At 42.2% G+C, this 24789-nt stretch overlaps 2 protein-coding genes across 5 annotated transcripts in view; both read left to right on the forward strand.

Moving 5' to 3' along the window:
• Window positions 1-885: 885 nt before the first annotated feature.
• akap1b (A kinase (PRKA) anchor protein 1b) lies at window positions 886-18437 on the forward strand. 3 transcript variants are annotated; one of them, XM_062561300.1, is made up of 12 exons: window positions 888-1029; window positions 3406-3487; window positions 7522-9110; window positions 10598-10722; window positions 11268-11394; window positions 11481-11608; window positions 12118-12295; window positions 13487-13637; window positions 14047-14114; window positions 14259-14332; window positions 14413-14478; window positions 15670-18437. In XM_062561300.1, the coding sequence occupies exons 3-12, from the start codon at window positions 7547-7549 to the stop codon at window positions 15730-15732; spliced, it is 2544 nt and encodes an 847-aa protein (XP_062417284.1). In that variant the 5' UTR covers window positions 888-1029; window positions 3406-3487; window positions 7522-7546; the 3' UTR covers window positions 15733-18437. The 3 variants fall into 3 exon arrangements, with proteins under 3 accessions (XP_037313844.2, XP_062417284.1, XP_037313855.2); XM_037457947.2 differs by lacking the exon at window positions 3406-3487 and having other exon boundaries at window positions 886-1029; XM_037457958.2 differs by lacking the exons at window positions 888-1029; window positions 3406-3487 and adding an exon at window positions 3546-3614.
• A 1205-nt stretch (window positions 18438-19642) lies between these two features.
• The window catches only part of cuedc1b (CUE domain containing 1b), a 30313-nt gene continuing 25166 nt past the window's right edge, over window positions 19643-24789 (forward strand). The window contains exons 1-2 of one of the 2 annotated variants that reach the window (XM_037459417.2): window positions 19643-19797; window positions 22589-23264. In XM_037459417.2, coding sequence (XP_037315314.1) covers window positions 22935-23264 — 330 coding nt within the window. In that variant the 5' untranslated portion in view covers window positions 19643-19797; window positions 22589-22934. The remainder of the gene's footprint in view (window positions 19798-22588; window positions 23265-24789) is intronic. The other variant, XM_037459424.2, reaches the window with a different exon arrangement.

Genomic DNA, 24789 nt, shown 5'->3' on the forward strand with positions numbered 1-24789 from the left:
TCAGGTACATAATTTCAATGCATAAATATTCAGTGCTAGAAATTCAATCACCTTTTTATTTCAACCCCCGATGGCACAGATTTACTTCCATAGACGCGGTCACTGCTCTGTTATGTGCTTCATTTTCACACATCCACAGATCTTCTTCAACTTCTGTTCTTAATTGTATTTTACAGTGAAATATAGGTATTTAAATAAGATCTTTTGCATTTTGATTAGACCAGCAAAAACTGGTCGGGTTTAGAGTTTAACACAATGTGGAAAGCTGCAAGGACCTGTTTGCTTCACAAACACCTTTCTCAGTTGTTATTAGATAAGTAAGACAACAAAGTAGAGAAAGATAAAGATATTTAAGTCCAGCGTGAGCCTTAGGTGCCTAAATAACAAAGGAATACAAATGCAAATATACAAATGTAAATGTCTGCCTACAGATCTGGTACCACAATTGCTCATAAAACTGGAGTTGTTTCCAGTAACTGTTTTGCATGTTACATCAATCTACAAATAACATTTTCTGATGGCTTAAGATGTGTCTATCTACCCAACAACTTTAATTTGGTGCTTTCATTGTGTTTCCCTTTGTCCAAATTGATATTTATGTGTATATATAGATATAGATAGATAGATAGATCATACATCTCTCTCTGACCTTTAATTTCACAGCCTTGAGGTTGGTCTCAACGCCTTTGCCCTTTGGCGGATATGATTCGGAAGAAGGCTGCCTGGATTCGGACGTAGAAGTGACCGGGGAGCTGATTGACATGGGACATCATGTTACATAGCCGTCAGATCAACGTAAAGGAGGGGATGTCTGAAATAGGTGACTTTACTGCATTCTCACTTAACGCGAGAATACAAACGATTTTAACGCCTGGCTATCGCGAGACCTGACCAGCTGTTTCGTCTGTTTTTTAGACTGGTGCTCGTCTGTCTACACGTGGGGAAGAGACTTTCGTCGGGGACACGTTTAATAAACTCACTTGAGCAATATCGCTCTCATCGTGGCGACACCGAGGACCCTACAATACTGTAAGTAAATGATCAGCTCCGGAAACATGGGAAGCAATGACGGAGAAACACCATGCAAGCATTTAGCCATCTGCATCACGGTCACACAGCGTGGCTTTACGTTAGTTCAAATCAACTCAAGGGGTGCAACTCACGCAATGAGTACAGAATCCCGTTCGGTAACATTTCCACTCATCTCTGCAAGCCGTCTGGAGTTTACCGTTTCATCGACTGAGCCCAATAGTCCCATGTCATTGAACACCTCGCTTGCACATCTTCCTGTAATTTAACAGTAAGCACACTGAAGCTAGCTTCTCACCTCACCCGCTTGTGTAATTTTGATTGTCATAATTAATTTTCTCGTGCGGCATCCATGCACTAATAACGGGGTCATGTGCCATGAAAAGTAACAAAAGCTCGTAGGTTGGCAGTATCCCGAATATGAATTAGTTAGGCATCCTTTTTGCCGGGCCGGCTACTAAGCTAACACGGCGGTCTGAGGCCCATGCAGGACAGAAGCCCTCCAGAAGCGTCCTTAAACCCTGCGTCAGTCTGGTACAAGCCCTCACTGATGTATTTGCCTGCGTTTGACGCTGTGGAACGCATTGCTTCTTTGTGGTGGACTAATGCGATAGTAAATCGGCGAAATAAAAGCCTACAGTGACATACAACCCACCCATCATAGAGGAACGTTGCATTTAAAGTGCGTCTATGTTCGTAGAGGGTTTAGCATTACCACTATGCGGGGCTAACCTGCTAACTTCATACTTTGTCCTCAACTGCGGCCTCCCAACCAGCCATGCTTTATTCCCAGCACTGTAACGTTAGCGTTTGGTCACAACCATCTCAAATGGGGATTTATTTCCAGTCATTATTGAGCTATACTGACAGCATAAATCTTTCGGTTCATAATTCTACGCGTGAAACGTTGTTTTTTGGTACCGGACATAAGTTTTTCTGTGGGTGTCAAGTGTTTTCTGACAAGTTCCTCATGCGATTGATGAACCTAGCGTCAAGTATTGAGTTACCTTCATTACTTGTCTGTTTAATGGCTAACTAATACGGAAAGTTATTTTTTTATTTTTTTCGCAGGCTGTATTTGTTTACAATGGCAGCAACAGTATTTTATTTTGGGAATTCATATGCAAATTGGTTAGTGTGAAGTCTTACTTGATATGAATAGCGTATCCACCCTCTGCGCCACCCCACTGTAAGTAAGCATTAAAATGTATGTTGTAATGTAAATGTATGTACGTCGGGTTTTTGTAGGATAATAATCTAAACACGGCACATTGTCGCGTATATCGTTAGTCTTATTAGCATTGCACGTTAGCTAACGGTAAACGCTTGCCGAAATGTTATTCTTTTCCATGAAGTAGTTGAAAGTTGGCGTTATGGTCCTCGTGAACATAAGACAACTTCTTCTTAAATCGAGGTGCACATTCTCTTCGTGTCATGGGATTAAGTGCAGTATGATTCTCGCCGAGCATTTGTTCGGCCAGCTACATTGAAAGATTAGCCTTCCGTTGTGGCTAACATCACAGCTAGTTGATTCAAACTCGACAAGCAGTGGAGCCTATACCCTCTGTCCTATCGTCTCCAGGCTGCGTGCCGAATGAGATTGTTTACTGATCAGTTTGTCATTCCTGAATTCCTCTTGAAATATTACGTTAATTATGCAGTGTTCGCGGCCACTACACAGATGAGCGTTACATGCAACGCTCACATCGGCGTTAATGGCACTGTACCTGTAGAACAGAAGTTTTTGATTCATCCCGCACGTCTACGAATGCTAATAGGCAAGTGTACGTCGCAGTCTGCTGGACCATTGAGATATAACATTGAACTAGTAAATGGGTGCTAGTGTGAGAGCTGCTTAGGTTGTCATTGCTGAGAACGTTGAAGGGTTTGACATGTAAATACAGCTTTACCCTCCCCTGGGTGAAGCCAAGGTCAGTGTGAATCATGACTGAAGGCACCAATGAACACCAGTGTGACCTGCACAGAGCAGATTAGTTTTACTGCTGGACTGCTCAAGTAACCTTGTTCAAGGTGAACGGAGTGTGTGTGCCACCATTTCAAAGACATATACAGTATGCTGGCCCATCATTAGGTGTCCACATGGAGATATTTTAGTTGTTAGTTTAGTGATACATAGTTCAATTAGTTTGTGTTGTAAAATAACCAAGGTCAATTAAAAATAGTTTACTTTGAGAAAGTATTGATCATTACTAAAGTATTGATTAGCAAATGTATTGAATTTGTTTGTAATGATGCAAATCTTTAAAAAAACGTTGCCATACTTTCATCAGTGGACAATGCGGTTTACCACCATTGGCTTTCTCTTGCAGTATTGATTGAATGGGCATTTATTTAAATTAAAACTCTTATGCACAGGTTCAACAGTTGATTATAAAGAGCAGCTGGGATTGCCGGGAGCGTGCGCGCCACATCCAGATCATGTGATGCATTCCTCCAGGTTTGTTAAGGAAAGGCATGTGCACATGTCCTTTTTTTGGACTGAGAGTCTCCTCCTTTCAGGCGGTGCACCAAAACCTGTGTATGCAGAGGGCTGTTCCAGGGTCTTCTATTGGAGCTGGTTCCTAGTATGTGTTGACCATTTTTTTACTCTTACTACGTGTCATTCAATTGCCATTTACAACCAACCAAATTCAATGAAGTAATTTAATATAAATTAAGCTTAAAGATGTTCAATCCAATGTTGATTCGAATATGATCTAAGGAATGTGACGTTTGTTGTTAGGAATCCAGAAATATAGGGTGTGTTGATTGCCTGTTGTGTTTAGTGGTGCAAAGACCATACTGCTGCGTTCACACCAAAAGCAATGCAAATTTTCGCAATGCTTTACTTGCCACACCAGTGGTAGTTAATTTCCTTTCATTCGGGTCCCCTTCATTTGTGCCGGAAAGTGGGCGTCACTTATCTCTGGCCTGTCTCCCAAATGATGGTTATCATTTCCACCATGGAAATAACCACTATTTCTGCGCGGTAGTCTACTTGTGGAAATTGGGCATGTTGCAATAATCAATATATTGACTTGCCATATATGGAAATGAGCTAGATAATTTTTGGTGCTCCGGTGTATTATATTCATTTTTAAATAGAAATGAGTACCACCTAGTGCTGGGCGATATAGACCAAAAGTGTAACAGGAGTATTTTTTGAAAACAAAGCTCCATAAGGTGCACATATAAATAAAAAAATATCTTTAAAAAAATCCTGTTTTCATCTCCCAGTCTTGAATGAAGTGAACTATCACGCTCATGTAGGGCTCACACCTCCTGCTCGACCACATATCGCTGGTCAATGCAAAATGGGTCACATTAGCGAGCCGGTCAGCAAGGCTCTGCCTGACTTCAGTATACATGTTTGGCAGTGCTTCTCTTGCAAAGTAGTTGCGACTGGGAAGCTCATATCTTGGGTCAATCGTTTTCAGGAGCATTTTGAATCCGACTTGTTCAACAGTTGCAACAGGGACCATATCTTTAGCAATGTGATGGGACACCGCTTTTGTTATGGTACACCACTTGTCACTTTTCTTTTCATAAGGCACACTGCGGGAAAATGAGGTTTGCAGTGAGCTTTGTTTCGCGGTTGGAACTTGTTTGGGTTGTTTCTGGCGTGGGGCTTCTGCAGCGCGCAGGTTCACACACTCTTATATAGCAGTTTGTGCCGTTGTTTTAGGAGGGGGGGGGCACCGCACAATGAGCAGCGCCAGCCTCACTGCTCAACAGATACGTCACAACTTCACTACAACCGGGAGTTTTTCGCGCGTCATTGACTTAGCAGGCTGTGATTGGTAATCGGGACTGGAGCTGTCCCAGCCGGGACAAATCAAAATTGCCCATGATTCGGGATGTCCCGGGTAATACGGGAAGGTTGGCAACCCTATTGTAACCTGTTTATGGCACTCCCTACATATAAAGTTGTTTTGTTGCTCATCGGATACTTTAAATCCGAACCATCTCCAAATTACTGAGCCACTGCTTTTTTCAGGTCGGTAGCTTGCTTTCAGAGCGCAAATTGAAATATATCGATGTATGCGAAATTGTCTAATTCCATATCCCATTAAAAAAATATATCGATATATTCGTTTATACCGATATATCGCCCAGCCCTAGTACCACCAACATTTTAGTTAATCACGCTGTCGGTCATCTTGTCTGCTTTCTTTGTCAAAAGTGGAGGTGAGGCTTACGCAGCATCTCCACGCACAGAGTGGACACTGACCGGTGAAGAGAAGACATGAACCCACTTAGGTATGAGGTGTTAGCATAAACAAGTCCAAATGGACTTGGTTTTGAAGCCATGATCTTCAGCACCGCTGTGGAAACATTTTGACTTTTAGCTGAATGAGAAAGCCAATACACATGAACATGTCGGTATGTCAACTTTGTTTAAAAACAGTGGCAATTAAAAGGCAACACCACTAACTTTAAAATCTCACCTAAAACGCAACCATCCCACCCAGTTCTTCAACCTGGTAACAACAACAACAACAACAACTACTACTGTCTGTTTCTGCGGACTACAGGTTGCTTCGCAATCATTCACATCCGTGCATTGGCTTTACATGGAATCTTCTGGCGTGAATAATTTGCTTCCCTTTTGGTGTGAACACAGCAGAACAATTGAGCTCTAGATCGTCAAAGATAGGATCAACTCAAGAGGAAAAACAAGGAAGTATACTGTTTCACCGCCCTTTTTCCCATTTCTACTGTTACTGTAAACTAGAATTGAGATAAACTTAGGTTTGTGGTTGGGCCATATTCTTTTAATTTTCTGATGATGGATTTTATAGTGCTCTAGGAAATGTTCAAAGCTTGGAATTTATTTTTGGGTGTGTGACTTCATGACAACCAGGGATCTAAACGCAAGACTTTGTTGTCTTTGTTTACTCGCAAGGCTTTTGACAGGGCAAACGCAAACGTCATGGTCTCTTCTCAGTGTGAAATTGCCTCTCCCAACAAAAGAGACCCCTTAACCGTCCTACAATCAGTGAAATACATTATTTTTGGGGCTGGAGCATGAACCAGTCATTCTCAACTGGACCCCCACTTTTTTTATTCATAAGTCTTTTCTTCCTTTCTCTCCTTTTTTTATTTTTTGGTTTCATGACCAGTTTTTTCTTCAATGTCCTCCGGGTTTTCCTCCACCTGCTCTGTGCCGCCACATCCTTCACTTTCACTGAGCAGCTCTATCAAAAGCCTCCACCTGTCACGTGTGCTTACGCGTTCTTTGTTGCTTAGTAACGAACGTACAGTGGCCGAGACGTTTTTAACATGTGTGAAGTTGTTGGAGTGTGTCTCACGGTCAATGCGTGAGGTTTCAGAACCCTGCAATGATTTAATTATAGATGTGTTTGGAGAAAACTACTGAAACAAACTGTCTCATCCAACCGAGAAAATGCTGGCTACAGTCACTAGAAAACGGAGCACCCAGGTCTGCATGAACGTATCTGCTGGCCAAGCAGCTCCAAGCTGTTAAACGAGTCTTCATCTCGCACATCGGTCTATGGAGTTCTGCGGCTTTAGTCTGCTAACAGTTAGCTAAACTGAGACAGCTGAGCTACCGTGTCGTTTAGGTGCATGCAAAGGGGGGGGAAGTATTGACTTCGTCAACCATCAACATTTTTGTCTCGTTAATGAAAGTTAGAATAGATTTAGTCAGTTTTTATTTTTGAAGATCTGTTTTCGTCTCATCTTAGTCTCGTTTTAGTCATGGGAAAAAGATCGTTAACGAACATTTTTCCTCATAGTTTTCGTCAACGAAATTAACACTTACTATAAGATCAGAAAAGCCTGACATTCTAATCACAAATTTTCATCAACATTCACCTGAAATCAATCAAAGCCTCACATGTGAGGTGATCTGCGAGGGGGGGATAGGAACTCGACTGGTCCATTACACCAAAAGTTATCCGCGCAATGCAGTTAAATATTTAGTTTGCGTTTTTGCTTAAGCCCTCTGCAGTTGAACGCAAACATAGACTAATGGTATGAAGTACTGCCTGGGTTAGATGAGAAATGGGCATTTTTCAGTGTCATTGGGATGAAAGTGATGCGTTATGCGCTCGACCTGAAGCAGGACCAAGGAGTGAAGGGCTTGTTTCACGGCTCAGTAGTGGCCCAAGGCAGCACTCGAGTGCTCTGGCTAAGCTCATCTCTGCGATTGACTGGCAGGATTCTGCTAGACATATCCCAGCTGAGACTGGCAAAACCTGGCTTTCAGTTGTAAATGCAAAACATTTGATGGATTCAATTATTTCTACAGTATTTGTGTACATTGTGTTTTTGAATATGATGCTTTAGTGTGTTTTTATGCATGCTTTTAGATTAATCTTGAAATGAATACATAATATAAAAGCAGCAATAAATAAGATTTTCCAGTCTAGCCATAGTGAAAGCTGTAACCTTCCTGCAGATCATTTTCCCCAGGAGTACATTTGTTCAATGTGAAATGTCCCTCACTAAAAAAAGTGTCTCTTTCAGGTGTAGCTGTTAATGTCCTGAGGAAATGCCACTGAGGTTTCGTTCGGTCGTGCCCTACACACTGCCCGGAGTCCTTGCACTGATTGGCTGGTGGTGGTACATCTCGCGGAAGAAAGAGCGGCTTATCAGCCATGACAGCCCAAACGGGGCTCCAACAACACCGGGTCTTACACCTCCAGCCGAGAGTAGCAACGGTTTGGATGAGAAAGGGCCTATGTTTCCCACAAATGACACAGAAAGCCCCACCCACAGACCTCCGAAGGTCAATAACTTGAGAACAGAAAATGAGAATTTAGCCCAAATCCAAGTGCATAGCACTGAAGCAGTACCCTCAATCAAACCAAATTCTGAGGAAGCTGCCCCCCCACTTGACAGAATAAATAAAAAAGAAGTCCATATACTCTCAGCCTTGACTCATCTATCCCCTTGCAAAGAAGACAATCCACAGAGGTTATTGAAAGTCAACAAAGACCTGGAGAGAAGATCAACACCCTTCTTGGTAAAAGAGCTAGAGGACCACCTAGTCATAGATCCAGCCTCTCCTGAAGCCCCAGCAAAAGGGGTCATCTTGCCCTGCCAGTCTACCAAAGTCACCAGCTCCCCCACCACAACACACCTTTCTGATGCAAAGAGGCCAGAGCCTGAAGGGGAAGTCGCAAATCACTACAGCACTGTTAATACGCAAGATGAGAAGGTTGTTTGTGCAGCCACCACGCCTAAAGTGCAGCGAGGTATCCCTTCAGAGGCAGACTCTCTAGAGACACCCCCTTCAGCACAGGATTTCCACCATCACATTCTAACCAGCACACCTACCTCCCTGGCCGCAACCGCCACAGCCCTGAAAACGGTCCAAGACTATGCCACCATATCACAGACCGAAGAAGACACTCAGGCACTCTGTGGCCATGGGAAGCATCAGGATCTGGAACTACTAGCAGCTGGACTAATAACTGAGGTCATCTCAGCAGCTACGCAGGAGATCCTGGGTGTCACCAGCTGCCAATTCACACAGCCCAGTTGCAGTAGCAGCACACCACTGGCTAGCGCCAACCAGTGCTCCCAACAGGAGCCAACGGCAATGCGGCAGCAGCATCTACTGACTAGCCCCTCTAAGAGAAACACTGAGTCTGGAGAGGCCAAAGGGCAAGGGATGCCTAACGGATGTTCCTCCACTCCAGTATGGGAGCCTGTTGAGATCAGTCACAGGGCTCGTCAGACTAACCATGCACAGAAAGGCCATTGGCTAACGCCCTCGCCTCAAGAAGCACAAAGTACCCTTTTGCCAAACTTGAAACTGAAAGGCGATGAAGCAGCGCTGGCTGACGACTCTGCCTGTAGTACATGCCACTCAGAGGATGGCATGAGCAATGAGGACCCTCAGTACAGCATGCCTGAAAACGAAATTGATGCAATCCAGGTTACAGACTTGTCATCAAAAGAAGCAACACAGCCTCAATCCCAGGACAGTGTCTCAGAGGAAGCTGAAGGAATCTCACTGGAAGCTGTGTGCGAGATTAAGAGGCTCAATGGAATGGACCTCAGAAATGGAGCTCACGGAACATGTGAGGGGGAGACGGACCAATCAGGAGGTGAGCAATCATTTTTCCATGTATTGATGTTGATGTCCAGAGTATATACACACTGATACTAGATTTATTTGGGATCCATACAGATATTTGAGCGTTTCAAAATCAGGTTGTAGTTAATTCCTTAAATATTTTTTTTCTGTGCTTTTTAAGTTCAGCGGGCCATGACATTTAGGATTTTTAAGATATTATTTTGAGTCTCAGAGCAGATTAGCACCAAAGAAAAACAGGAACATGCCATAAAATAGAAAAAAACAATACTTGAGTGAAAGCACTGCTGCTTTGACTATACAAGCAACTGGCTTAAAAAGTGGAGGGTTGTACCCTGATGGTGGTGTTTAGGTAGTCCTAATGTGCAGGTGTCTCCTTATTAGAAGTCAGCCATCAGTTCATGAGACATGCTGGTATAAAGCGCTGTGAGTGGTATGATGACTGAAACAAAGCTGCGAAGATCCTGGTCGACATTTAATGGAAAATGTGTTCGAGAGATCTATCTATCATATACACACACACAAGCAGGGTTCGAAATGAGGTGGGTCTGGGGGGTCCCGGACCCCCTGTAAGTCATAAGGGACCCCCTATAAGAATTTTTTTTTAGATTTTGGGGGGTCCCCGACAAATATTTTTAACATTAAAAATGATTGTGAATAGGTCTTTAGTGACGTTTTATATTCATAACAATAATTAATTTATTTCCTAGCGCGATTGGGCAGCAATCAGGCCAGCCAATAGCATCACAGATTGTTGTTGTGGTCTATGGCGCAGACACGTAGGTTATTGTTGAACGCGGCAAAAACGAAGCCTCACAAAAAGTGAAATACCTCATGGAAATCCTGTAAGTGCTTCGATTATGTTTATATCTCCATAATAATTGCTTATTATAGTAAATATTTGGAGTTGGTGTTCCTATATCAAAAGTTGCATTAACTAACTTAGATACCCAGTGTAACGTAATGATTAGAAGAGTTTCTTGCTGTACGTGTATGAAGCCAAACAACCTGCCAGCTAACAGCAGCACATTCACTAACATATTGCTGAAAATCTACAAAACGCATCACAAATCCATTGCAGCGTTCACGATTGTATAAGTGAGCACTACATCACAACCACGTATGAAAACGTGTATTTAACAAAATATATTTTAAAAAAGATCGGAACGATCGGGATTCGAACCCCGGCCAACGAGCCCACTGCTCTACGCAGTGAGCTATGGAGAGTCACAGGTTTTCTTGTGTGGATTTAGTTGATGATTTTAAACCATGAAAAACATCCCAAGACCATTATCACACTTTCAAAATATGTCAATATAATTTTGTCTGCAGGTTATAGTGTAGAAAGATAGTCTTCAGTTTTTTTATAGTTACATTTAAGGGACCCCTCAAGAGTCCTAAGTCATTTCGAACCCTGCACACAAGGTCATTCAGAGGTTTGCCCTAACCCTAACCCTCTGTAGCAAACATGAACATTAAAGGTGTTGATTCTGTGTCAAGGGTCTGATGTAAACAGCATGGACTCTGTGGACAGCGGCTGCACTATGGGTGCTGGGGAGGGCCAGACCAACCACGCTGCCTTTTCCAACGCTGAGCTCGTCATCTGGGAGATTGAGGTGCCAAAGGTGAGTCTGCACAAAGGGCACTTTTCCCCCTTTGGTGTAGTCATACAAAACTAGTTACTGATTTCCGGTTTTAGGGTGGCAGGCAGGCATGCCCAGGTCCAAGGGTATACAATTCAGACTCCAGCTGGGCAACAATTAGCTTTAAATGCAGTTTCTCCTTTTTTTTGACGAAATTGTTCATTTTACTCAGTCACCACTGCCCAGTCTTCCATCTAAAGACCCAGAGTTTTCCATGCAGAAGTATATTTTATCAACAGACGGCATCTGTCGATAAAAATATACTTCAGTGAAGTTTATCTAGTTTAGGGGGGTTACAGCTTATGTCGACCCAGAGCTGGTTGTGAGGGTTGGCGGGTATATTCACAGACAGACCTTGTTAACTCCGGAGTCTGAGAGTATCCTGTAAACTAGCCATTGGGCCTCCTTTTTATATATGGATGTTCTCTTGGGAATTGATTGATATTTGTTTAAACCGCTGCAGTTCTGTTGGAATCTACTGTCCTTTTGACAAACAGCTGTCATTCCTGCCTGGTTACCCATACCAGCATCTTGTAGGGCGTTTAATAGGGAAGCAGGGAAGATATGTGAGTTTCCTGAAGCAGAACTCTGGCGCGAAGATCTACATCTCCACCCTGCCTTATACACAGGAGTTTCAGATCTGCCACATAGAAGGTGAGTTTAGGGGGGGAGTGGGTAAAGATCTTTTGGTCTACATGTTTTAGTTCTTTTTTGTAAAGCTCTTTTTTTTTTTTCTCCAGGTACGCAGCAGCAGGTTGACAAAGCCCTGTCTCTGATTGGAAAGAAGTTTAAGGATCTGGACTTGACCAATCTATATGCACCTCCGCCACCCGCACTAACATTGCCATCACTTCCTATGACGTCCTGGGTAAGGGGGAGGGGTCACTAGACAAGACATGCAAGATTATAGCTGCTCCAATATATTGGCAGAAAAGTAAAACTCATTGAGCCTAGGTTGATATTAGCTCTATTTTTCATATTGGTTGTAGCCACATAACTGTACTGTAAATTCTGGACTATAAGCCGCTAATTTTTTCTTACGCTTTGATGCCACAAGAGTTGGCTACTGGGTTGGTACAAACCACCACGTAAAGGCTCATTGAAACCACTGCACATGGGTTGATTCTCATTTTAAACAGGGTCACAATAAAATAGCCATAAAAAAGCCATATGCTGCAGGGTGTTCTTCTGACTATGTTAGCTTTACTTTGAGTTCTATAGTTAATAGAAGTTCTGCTTGTTCGATCCGCTTTTGTAATTGCTCTCATTGACAATATTTGAGGATGCCGTAATATATTTTAGTGAAGTCTAGGTTTTAGGCAAAGAGAATGCATAATTGAAGAGTAAGACTTCCTCTCATGTCATCTGTGTCCTCAGCTCCTGCTCCCCAGTGGAGTGACTGTGGAAGTGATAGTGGTAAATATCGTGTCAGCTGGTCACGTCTTCGTCCAGCAGCACACCCATCCCACTTACCATGCTCTGCGGAGCCTCGACCAGCAGATGTTCCTCTGCTACTCTCAGCCGGGCACCCCTGCCCTGCCCTCACCCGCTGAAGGTAACCATGTCAGCAGCAGTGTTGGGAAAGTTCACTTTCTACATGAACTAGTTCAAAGTTCAGTTCACAAATTTTAAAATGAACTAGTTCAGTTCATAGTTCAAACTTATAAATATTTGAACTAAGTTCACAGTTCCAACTAGATCAGTTATTTTTTTCCATATGTTGCTGCAAGCTATTATTTTTCAAAATGATTGCCACAGCCCATATAGAACCACAGACAGCAATTATTTGATCAGTTTTAACACTGAAGCTATGCATCAGATTTAATCTTCATATCATTATATATCATTTTGAATCCTTATCCAACCAGGGTTTACATTGGCATTGAGGGGACAGCATTTCCCCATTGTTGCTTTAATGCTATGTTGCTGTCCATTCACTCCACACTAGCAGCAGCTGCAGCGTTCACCCCTACAGTACATTCTCAAACACATGCTGCTTGAATTGGTCTTTTTGATATAAGGAATAAAAACACGACAGTTATCATTAAGGTGCAAATGTTTGCTAAGAAAGGTCAGATTCCTCACCGACCTTGTCAGTAACTTCATAAAACTCATTTAAATTATTATACGCCGCCTCTTTGCTACACGCAGCTGTCGCCTCCATGCATTTCTTTTTTTTTGGCGGCGGTGCGACGCTGGTGTTGCCGCCTTTACGGTGTGTTTTCTATTGAAATCTGGCACCCTATTGAACGATGTTAACCTGAAAGAACGTGCCGTTCAGACACCAGAATGAACAAGTTTACAGTAACGTTCATCAGGCATTAATACAGTATGTTCAGTTCACGTTCGCCCAAAATATGAACGAGTTCAATGAACGTGTTCAGGCACAACACTGGTCAGCAGACTAAATATGTCTGCAGTTTGGAAAGGCTTCAATTTCATGGGCTGCTAGAACTGAATCTCCAGCAAACATAAAGAAGTGAAGTAGTGACTATGAGGTGTGGATTGTACTGTCTGTACATGTGTGGTCATTAGTTTATAACTCTATTTCAGACACAAAATCCCAAAACGGAAAACTTCCTCTTTAGTTTGACAATTTCAACAATTCTAAATAATAGTAGGGGGGAAAATGAAATGGAAAAGAAATAAACTTTGAATCCTACTACTGTTTAATTAAACCATATGTATCCTGGCAGAGGCTGAACAGAGAGACTGTTGCAAAGTTTGAATAGTGTCTGTCTTCCAGTGGGTGTGATCTGTGCAGCTCCGGCCGCAGAAGAAGCCTGGTGGCGAGCTCAGGTCATCACCTTCTATAAGGAAACTAATGAAGTAGAGATCCGATACGTTGACTATGGAGGCTACGACCGGGTCAAGATTGACTCACTGCGGCAAATACGGTGAGTGGAAAATCTCATTTAGAACAAAAAAATTGCACCTATGTGCCTTTTGTAATAATATTAGAATATTATTCATTTTCAAATCCTCTCCCAGTGAAGCCACTTCATTCCCTCTTCTCCCTGTTAGCAGGAGGTCGCATTGTGCTTTGTCAGACTCGAAACTAGTATATCCAAATTGGATTGTTTCTAGAAAGTCACTAGAGCAGTTTTTTTTTTTCTGAAGTGTGGTCTTACTGAATCTTAAAATGCAACTTTCATTATGGATTTTCACAAAGCGGCTCTGGTGCTTATACAACGTGCTGACTAAAGAATGTAAAGTTTTCTGACATGCATTCTCAATCTGTAATTATACATGTAAAATGTGTTTTTGAAGTTTTTCTTTTACAAATTCTGCTGTTTTATTTTCCAGGTCTGATTTTGTAACACTACCATTTCAAGGGGCTGAAGTTTTGCTTGATAACATCGCGCCTCTTCCAGGTACTACATTGTTTGTTAATACCTACATTTTTTTCAAACTTACGGCCACCCAACAAGTCTCAACAGCTGTGCTTAGCCTAGTGTATAGGCATTTGAGTTGCTCTGTGGTTGTTCTCACATCCGTTTTAAAAAACCTGTCATCAGGAGAGGATCGTTTTTCACCAGAAGCAACTGCAGCACTGGAGGAGATGACCAGAGGAGTGGCCTTGCTTGCTCAGGTCAGACCTCCTTCCTCACTGCATTAAACTAAAGTGCCAGTAAGCTGTACCTCACCATTTGTCTGTCCCTCTTTGTGAAGGTCTCCAACTATGACAACAACACAGGCCTCCCTCTGGTCCACCTGTGGAACATGGTCGGAGAAGAGGTATGATTTGTCAGTACACCTGCCTGTGACAAGTGTGGTACTTGTAGTTTTAGGAGTTGTCTACCTGTACTGCTAGTTTTAGGGTTGAGGATGTCCGAAGCAAGGCGTTAACACAGGTGTCACTCTGTGATGAATTATTTTATCTGCGCGTTTGCATAACTAATAAACCACCACCAATCCCTCTCTGCATTAGATATAAAATATCTATGTCATCCTTCTGTGTTAACTTTAGCCACACAATACTTTTGCATACACATCTCTACTTTCTTGAAAACAGTCAATATACTACAGCTATCTCTGTGAAGCTGTAATAACACAAAATAGCAACTGCATAATTTTTACAGGGGGTGCATTTTTAACTAAGCAGACTTTTTACTTTTTACGTTTTATTCTTATAGTACTATTCTTTGGATAAAGTTTCATAGCTTGAACTTAACAATGCAACTTAGTGAGTGCTCTGTTAACGTTGGCGCCATGATTTATCATGGCTAATGCTAACTAGTTTGTCTGCTGTTTTCAACAGATTCTAAGCCTGCAATATAACATTATCAGGGATCAGTACCTAGAGAGCATTCATGCTGATCTCCCAGTAGCATATTTTTACCTAATAACGGTCCCTAATAATAGAAGTCACATGGATTCTAAAATCAGCTGATTAACAAGCCATCATTTCAAGCCCTGACTTGGGTCTAATTGAGAGCAGCTGTTGTTTCACATTAAAATCCTCCAACTACCTCAGGGGACTGTTCTGGTAGACATTTAATGGGAAACTTGCACAAAAGTTGATGCAACTGAAAACTTGAATTGTTAACAATGTAAATTGTCTTCCGACCACTTGAACACTACATGTCCTCATTTACCCAAACACACCCATTCACACACTGATGACAGCAACTACCACACACAGGACTACCTGCCAATCATTAACTAGCATTAACACCCTTCACACACAGTAGTCACAGCTACAGGAGCAATGTTGGGTTGTGTCTTGCCCAAGGACACAGCAACACGTGGATTAGCCAGGTCTGGGATCGAACTGCCAATGCTCTGATTGGAGGATCTCCACCCACCTCACAGGGTCCCTGAGTGGAGAGCACAGAGTATGTTTCTCTGTGACATGGATAGAACACTGCTGATGCACTGTTACTACTACTTCTGTCATTGGTATAATTCCACACTTTCTCTTTTCAGGTGGTTTCGTTGAACCGTACGCTAGCAGAGAGGGGCCTGGGGGTTTGGCTGGATGGATTCTGAATGCCCACATGCTCTGAACACACCCCATCTACCCTGTTCTCTTGTGAACAGCTGTCTTGGACCTGGGTTGTCTTGAGGTCCCAGGCCGCACCAGACACAGCGGTGGATCTAAGATTGTTTTTTCTTTCATTGCTCCTTTTTTGTCTTTTTTTTTTTTTTTTTCAAACCCCTTATTTCTTTGGAAAATAAATTAAAAATTGTTTTCAGGCATAATCTGCAAGAACAGCGCTGCTTCAAAATAAGACGACCTCCCCTCTTGTTCTTGTACTCAAACTTAAAGAAGGAAATTAACAGGTACTTGAAAAAGAAAAAATAGTAAACATTTTTTAAATCTATATTGTAACTAAATAAAGGTTCAGCCAATACTTTTGTCCACCCACATCCCAACTTAATTTCTTGCCCTTCGCTTTTGCTCACTGACTTGATCATTGTGCTGTATGGAGGCACTAACGCCTGTGACACTTGTGAACAGCTTTTAAGTTTTATTGGCATGTCAGTCAGTATGTCTGTAGGTTACAGTTCAAAGTTAACTCCTGATATTTGGGCTTCTTCTTTGGATAGAATGAGGAGGATGGGCCAAAATGGCTGAGTGACAGCAGTGACAAAAGGAGGTGAGGCTAGAGCACCCAGGCAGGGTTTCATCGAGACATGGAAATCTGTGGGGTGTCCATCCAGAGCTGCTGCTGCTCCTCCTCCTTTTTCAACCAGAACAGAGCTGGTTGCCTTTACGCCACCTTTCTCCGCCAGCTTGCACTGTGGTTTTTTAGAGGCAGACATTTTAACCCACCATAAATGTAGTTGAACAATCTCTCATATTGAAGCTCAAAGTTAGGCAAGATTTCATTAACTCAATAATTCCTGACGGCATGTCAACAAGCCGACGTGAGGCTCGTGATGCAGATCGTTAAAGGGGCTGTTTGTTAAAGGCTGACAGAACTCTTGATCCACTCATTTGGTGACACCACCTCCAAATCCCCAAATGTTCGCACTCTACTACAGAAACCACTTGAAATATGTTGATTAACTGCACCATTACTGTTATTTCATCATGGATATGTCCTCTGGTATAATTCCAAAGAAGTGGATTTTGTTTTGGCTTGGGTGCCGTATTCAAACACTGTTAGTAGGTTTTCAGTCTGCTCTACACATGACTAAACTCTGACATGGGAAAAAAAACACTACACATGATTTAGTTTGCAGTGCTGCTTCTCACAGTCGATCAAATATTCGCCCAGGAGCCCTGCTGCTCTCTGCGCCTTACTGTCCAACACAGACAGCAGGGTCTTGTTCTTCACTTGGATGAGGATTTACTACTACTATCTGTTAATGTTATTGAAATGTTGGTGGCCTTGCATCAACTTGCCTTAACTGAGCCTATTGTAGGGTATCAATAAACTAATTGAAGTATCAGAGCTTTTTAAAGATGTAACCTGATCCAACATGGATCTGGTCAGATGAATTGAAACCCCCAATTCACAGTGAAGAGAACAAGAGAAAATTGGGGTATAACAACTTTAGAAAGCCTTGCTAATTGTGTTAAGACTATAAATGAGATGATCTAGCAGTTCTGTGATGTTGCTTTATGAAACGGCCCTCTGGATTAGCTGAACTACATTTGAAGAACAAGGTCCTGCTGAGTAGCTGGACCCACAGGCGCATGAGGGGGAGACCCTCTTCTGTTCCGTCTATCTGAATATCCCTTTTGCTCTCGTAGTATAGCATCATAATGTTCATCCAGTGTCACAACAGCTGACCTTTCCTGTCTTTACACGTCAGTGTTCAATGGAGCCCAAAGAGGCTGAACAAACCATGTAAGGGATTCATTTCCAACCCCACTGTAATTCTAAATAGCATAAACTCCATTTCTTTTTCTTTTTTTAAGTCTCTTTTTAAATGAAAAATGAAAACATTGTTACCCGAGCAATATGGCAGCTTTATTTTGAACTTGAAGGACGGAGTGTGCAGGATGGTGGGCTTTAAGTGCTCCATGTAACACCACTACAAGGAATGTTTCCCACATAACAAAACACTTTAAAACGTTATTTGGATCATGTCAATTTATCTCAGGAATGGTTGATTCGATATTGGGTTGAGGACTCTATATACCCGAGGGCAGCTGATGGAGCAAAGGGGCATGATTGGGATTATACAGAGACAATTCAAATTTATGGGAAATTAGGCAATTTAACGAATAACATTGAAGTTTTTTAGTTCTTAAAGTCTGTGTTGGAATTGGAGCAGTAGCCATATGGTCTCTTGTTGGCTTGTGAGTGTACTTCCTCTCTGTTTCACATGAACTGTCTGATCCGGTCTGTCCCCCTTTTTTAAACCAGATAAATAACCTCACCAAACCTTAAAACATTGTTTTAATCCAAATAGAGTTTTGTTAATTTCTCTGTAAATAAGATATTTGACTGTACTTTTCTATAACACTGGAGAGAAAGGTATAAAGGGATCATTATTGGTATTCTTCTGTTTGGTTTGTTCTGGTTCATCCTGCCTCCCCTCTTTCAATTAATGTTCTCAAGCTGTGAGATACGTGTTTGCGTAGCTAGACAAGTCATCATTTGATTATTTAATTGGGTGTAAAGGTTGTCTGCCCTAAAGCATTTAACATGTACAGACCAGTTTTGCTAGGCTCATAAGTTTGATTTGTTGATTGTACAGATCTATTAAGGGAATAAAATAAAGTTATTGAAAGTGTTCATGGCAGTTTTTTTTAAATGAAAGAAGTTATGCTAAGTGTTGGTGGACATTTGAGGAGTTACGTTTACAGGTTTTCCTCCATTCCAAACATGACATATCAGGAACACCTTGAGGACATCCCTTCAAACATTGAATGTTAAGGCAACTGTAACCCCACAAAAAACATTTTTTTGGTCATAACTACATTATTCATGTGCTGCTTACGACAATATCACACAAATGTCGCATAGCATCAAATTATTTAGTGATGACACCAGACGGATGTCAACCGCACCTCTGTTCGGCAGAGGCGTATGACCAAGAGGCGATATTTCTACACTGCTCAATAACATGAAAAGACAAATCTTTTATCAGCGTATGGCATGAATTCAATTGCACTTCTCCAATAATTATCCAATCAGGTAAGTAGCACTACATTGGTGTTGAAAACCCCCAAAACAAGACTTGTTTTGCATGTGGAGGCCAATTCAGGTCTCTCCCTCTTGATCTCTGAGTGGTTTTCCACCAGTTTTGGCTTTAGCTAGAATCATTATCACTGCTGGAAGCATGAGGCCATTTCTTAACCCTATTTCTTAACTTTCTTGTTCCATGTGACAGATCATACGTCTGTGTCATGTAAGTGCTCCTAATGACGTGCACATTCTGCAGAAACAAGTCTGTAATGCAGCTGTCAATGACTGCTTGACCAGCTGTAATCAAACTTTTTAACTAAGCTGAGCAGGTCAAATATAAGATTGTGTTAAATTATTTGAAAACAGCAGTAATACTTACACATTTATGTTTAGATATTTATGTAAATGTAAGGACGTTTGATTATCTGTTTTTACCTATCTTTAGGGACATGCTGAAACATGGTGGGACAAGTCTAACCTCATTGTGGGAGCAGTTTCACGGTAAAATCCATTTCAGTTTTTCCAAGTTGCCATTTATTTGTAGCCTGTGTTATCTGACCAGTGTGCGTTCATCTGCCGTAAGGCCCAAAGGCCTATAGACAGGATACGAAAGAATGTTGCCTTCAAAATAAACTTCAAACTGTGTCTAAAAACAAAGGCAATTTGCTGAATATAACAACCTTTCTATCTTTCATATGCCACTATTGCTTTTTATATCTTAATTGAATAGTATATTTAAAATTAAAAATATATAATCCAAATAAAATGCAAAAACATGTATTTGTTTTTTAAGCTTTGATGGTGTTTTGGATGACCTCAAACATCCGGTAGCCAGCTGAATTTAATGGCATATCTGCTGATGCGTTGAGGAACGCAATCCTTCTGGTTCCCATTAGAATGCTATGAGCCAGCGGCCCTCCGCGCTTTCTGCGGGTATGCTTGGTTCCGCTGGACCCTTTGCGCCTCGGTGAGTAACGCTATCGTTGGACACATTTAACGTAACTGGCTTACCGGTGGACATTGTGTCTGGTTAACAGCTACTCTTCATAAAGCGGCACCGCGATGGACGAGCGTTGTTTTCAACAGCATGCATTTCTTAGCTTCTGAGCGGAGCATTCGTATTTTTGGCGACGTATTTACGGACCCCCTTTCGGGTGGAACGTTGCTCCCGAGAGTCACTGACCGAGGCCTGGTGCCGGTACCGTTAGACGACAATCCCCCGTCCGCAGGACAGCTGAAGTCTGCTTGTGGTTAACTAACGTAGCTACTACCTAACGCAGCTACTACTTCACCGCTAACCGTCGACTGATTAAAAGTCGCTGCTAACGTTAGCCTTTGTAGCAGTGCGCTGGCGCTCTGGTCGGGGAATTCCGCTGGAAGCGCGACGTCCAGAGAGCCGTTTGACAGCCCCGAGTCGGCTAATGGCATAAGAGAACCGTTAACTAGTTTGCAGCGACAAAGAAGCGAGTGGTACAGTAGCACCCAGAAACCCACAAATATTTAAATGTGGCCCGTATTGACACATACAATTCCGTTATACCTTGAGCTTCTCCAACCCCATTAGGCTCAGCTTGTAACTCGGCATTCATCCGATGCACAAGGCACTTAAGTTAAGTAACTGCAAACACTCGGATTTCCGTGGTCAACTTGTTCACTTGAATTCTATTGCACGTACATGCTGACATCTATGGTTTTTAACAAGTAACCGGAATTAAAGCTATTTAATCAAAGATTCTGGACAATGACTGAAGTATGTGTATTCAGAATCTCGCTATTCCACCAAAACTGTACAAAGCTAGATAATTATCCAAATTTAAAGCCCTATATTTTTACAGCTCAAAAGTCCCATTTCTCAATATTTGCATTAAAAATACTTTTCTCAATAATTCCAGACAAAGACCAATTTACTTGTGAATATGAAATAATTTAACTGTACAAATTTAGAGATTACAAATTTAGTGTAAAAGCCCTGATACCCCAAGTTCAAATCCAGCAATATATTTTGAACATTTTACTTATGGGACTTATGATTTCATATTCAGCATCCTAGTAGTCAGATAGCTCTTTAACACAGGTAAATTGGGCTTTGTTTGGATTCATTGAAGTATTTTTATCTTTTTGAACTTGGCTTTTACTTTGGAGAAATCTCTAAATTTGTACAGTAAAATACTTTTCATTTATCATTTTTAATGCTGTTAAAATATGGAGGAATGACGCTGGTTTACACCTTACAATTGAGACTACACATCTTATGGTGACTGTAACACGCACATTAAGTTACAATAATATATATGCACTAAAACTCTTAAGTTGAGTCATAGCAGTATTGTACACATTAAGATGACCCCGTTATTGTGTGCATTGCATGTCATCGGCTCACAGATTACCATTTGTAAGTTACCGTGGCCAAGGTTTATGTGAGCTCACAGTTTAGAAGTTGAGGGACCACGGCCTATCTGGTTTATAGCTGGAGAAATACTCACTCTGTCAGTCTGACTTGTATTGGTATTTGAGCGTTAAGTAATTCATAATGGCTATTACTATTTTTGTCCTTATTTCACATGTAAAAGAACCTGTCTGGCGATGATGCCCTACTTTTGTTAAGTGTTCAGAATAGGTTTCTCATGAGACTTTTCAAGTTTCATACTTGTGCAGAGGTGGGACAAAGTCATTGTTATGCAAGTCACAAGTAAGTCTCAAGTCGTTGCCCTCAAGTCCCGAGTCAAGTCGAGTCAAAGATGAGGCAAGTCCCAAGTCGAGTCAAAAGTCTTACCATTTTAGTTTCGAGTCATTTCAAGTCCTCTTATTATAGTGGGGACGGGGAACCCTGGGTGATGGTGCGCTGCCTCACAGACCTAGACTACGTAGGGAAGGGTAATGGTGGATTGACTGTGTTATAGTACTTTAAAACGGACGTTGACATAATGTTGGCGAGGATTTCCATCTGAGTCTGAATCCGGGTTCAAAAATCCCGATTTTTGTAAGCATGAACGAGCTGTCTCGTTGATACGGTAAAATGGACTGCAGTGATTGGATGTCGTGCAGGCAGCGCGCGCTCTCTGCATACAGGTGGCGCACATTTTTTTTGACAGATGCAGATAAACGGAGCGGCGCGGCCGTGTGAAAATGTTTTACCCCAGTTTTCATGGGAAGTAGCAAGTCTTCTCGAGTCAAAAGGCTCGAGTCCAAGTGAAGTCACGAGTCATCGATGTTAAAGTCCAAGTCGAGTTGCAAGTCTTTGTACGTTTTGTCGAGTCTTAAGTCATCAAATTCATGACTCGAGTCCAAGTCACATGACTCGAGTCCACACCTCTGCTTAATGCCTGTATGGTGGGAGAATTTTCTGGTTGAATTGATTTGGTTCCGTTTTGGTCTTTTACTTAGGCCAACCAGAAGCTGCTAAATGGTCTGGATGTAATCACACCCTTTAATCCACTGCTTCACTGTGGCAGCATGGTTAGGATGAGCATCTTTGTAACATCTGGGCCCGACACTTGTTAAGTAGGAGGCTGAGAGTGGGCCTCTGTTTGTGCCCTGTGGGACTGGGCAGCCACCAGCTCCAACAACCCCTCCCCCCATAGAATCAGCACTGAAGGCACAAGCAGGAATTGCAAATTGATAAATTGATTAAGGAAAGCTTCTCCCTTCAGACCACAAAATTGTTGATGCAATTTCTTAGTGGTCTGGATCATGAAGCAGTGATGTGGTGTTGTTCTATATCAAGTCAGTTACTAACACACTGCCTTTCTTCTCTATAGGTGGTAATGACTGAAGTAGCTATCCGGACGACCTGGCTGAGTTTGACTCTAATCTCTACCTGGTGACAGAACCTTGTTTGACCTTCTGTTCCCGCCTCACTGTTCCTGGACACCCAATGAAGAAGTCAGCCATGCTGGATACTGCTGAATAACCAGAAGCTGTGGCGGGGGGGCGGGTTCCATTCTATCTGAAGTCCCTTTTGAAGACTGCTATGTTTTGTTAATATGAGAAACTGAGCTGGAGGACAGTGGAAAGCGAGTGAGACGGACGGTACCACTGAGTGAGAGAAAAGAAGAGCCAGCCTTCCAGTAGGTTGGCAGTAACTGAGGCAACAAGGCCCTGAGGATGACGAGCCTGTTCAAGCGTAGCAGCAGCAACAGCAATGGAGGGTCTGGAAGCAGTGGAAGTGGTGGTGGCGACGGCAGGGGTGGCAGCGGTGGACAGGGGCACCTCAACAACAGCAGGCCCAACCGGCAGGTTCGACGCCTGGAATTTAACCAGGCCATGCAAGACTTCAAGACCATGTTTCCTTCCATGGACTATGAGGTGATCGAGTGTGTGCTGCGCTCCAACAACGGAGCCGTGGACGCCACCATCGACCAGCTGCTCCAGATGAGCATTGATGGACAGGGCTCGGATGACAGCTCCGACTCTGAGGACAGCATCCCACCCGAGGTCAGTGGAAGGGGTCCCAGAGCATCCGCACTAGTTATTTCAATGATTACCAGTTTGCTCCATCACGGATCACCATTTCGAACACATTTAAAATATACCTAACCAATTTGCTGACGTTCATTTAATTTGTTTTAACTAGTTTCCAAATCTAAAGTATTTTCAGATAAAGTACTGTAAATTCCGGACTAAAAGCCGCTACTTTTTTCCCATGCTTTGAACCCTGCGGCTTATACAACGGTGCAGCTGACGTATCATTTTTTACGGGTTAGGGTTAACACTCGTCATGTAAAATACACATAGGAACGCATATGATTTAGCATTTAAGTTAGGGGCAATCAATCTGGATGTCAGAGAAGGAAACGGACGTAGACAGCAATGTAAAATCAGGGAGGAAATAAACGGAAATTAAAGCTGCAAGCAGCGATGAACGGGCCTTCGCCTATTCTCGCACGTCGGGGTGGGGCGGCGGTCGGCCGGGCTCGCGGGTCAAAAAAGACTAAAGAGACTAAACAAATCACTCTCGGGGCTGCCATTCAAACCTGAATCTGCGGCCTCGCGAACGGAATCCACCGACGCCGGGCTGTTGCCCCGCTGCAAAAGACCTGCAGAGTAATTGTTACGGGTCTCGGGCACGATGACCACGATAACAAAAAGATGCATTCCTGTAAAATAAAGGTAGAGTCTGAAGCGCAAGAATCACAGCAAACGCTCGTCTCGTTCTCCAGTTTGCGTCCGTATAATTGATTCAACACACGTACAGTTTACATCCAGTGCATTTTTCTTGTCCTGTATATCTTATAGACGCAGTCTCAATCAAGGTTAATTCACACCTTGGTTTAGTCGAGGTACAAGGACGACAGCTAACCCCACCTCTTTTGCTCCATCAAGATATGTTAACTTTTTAACCAAACCCGCTGGATGACGAAGTGGCTGTCTTCCTGAAGAGAGCTTTGCTGAATGAAATAATTAATAATACATTGACTAAGATACGCTCTTCCTCCAGGGCTTAATATATTGGTAAGTTCAGTTTGAATCAGTTAAGCCATGTAGAAACTTTGCATTGACCCAAGTCATTAAAATTAAAAAAGTTCCAAGCCATCCAGGCCTATATGTCGTCAAGACAATTGAGTAGTTGTCCAACAGAGTTATCCTTTTTTGTTTTAAGATAAAAACCATAGCTGTTATTACTGCCTAATATAGTTCCAATTGACCAACTACATGAAACATTTCCACACCATATTGACTATCATAAAACGTATACAACTCTTATTCACATATGAACATTGCACTTTAGAATGTATATTCATTAACTCAGCATGTACCGAAGCATATTCTCATGTAAAAAAACAAAATATGTACAACATGACTAATGAAATATACTGCCCCTGCATACTGAACAAATATTACATCCTGTATTCATTAAAGACATGTAAAGTTACATGAGGAGTGTTATTAAAGTCCATAACCTGAATAGAGCTTACTTTGAACAGAAATACATTAAGTTAAAGCTTTAACAGGGGCACAC

This window comes from Pungitius pungitius, chromosome 3 (assembly GCF_949316345.1).
Source record: "Pungitius pungitius chromosome 3, fPunPun2.1, whole genome shotgun sequence".
Taxonomy (NCBI): Eukaryota; Metazoa; Chordata; class Actinopteri; order Perciformes; family Gasterosteidae; genus Pungitius; species Pungitius pungitius.

What these genes read in the sequence shown, in the direction of transcription:
- akap1b (XM_037457947.2), top strand. Translation starts at nt 7,547, where the DNA reads ATGCCACTGAGGTTTCGTTCGGTCGTGCCCTACACACTGCCCGGAGTC. An exon ending in GGGAGATTGAGGTGCCAAAG is followed by an intron (nt 10,723 to 11,267) that starts GTGAGTCTGCAC and finishes TACCCATACCAG; the next exon opens with CATCTTGTAGGGCGTTTAAT. An exon ending in TAACATCGCGCCTCTTCCAG is followed by an intron (nt 14,115 to 14,258) that starts GTACTACATTGT and finishes ACCTGTCATCAG; the next exon opens with GAGAGGATCGTTTTTCACCA.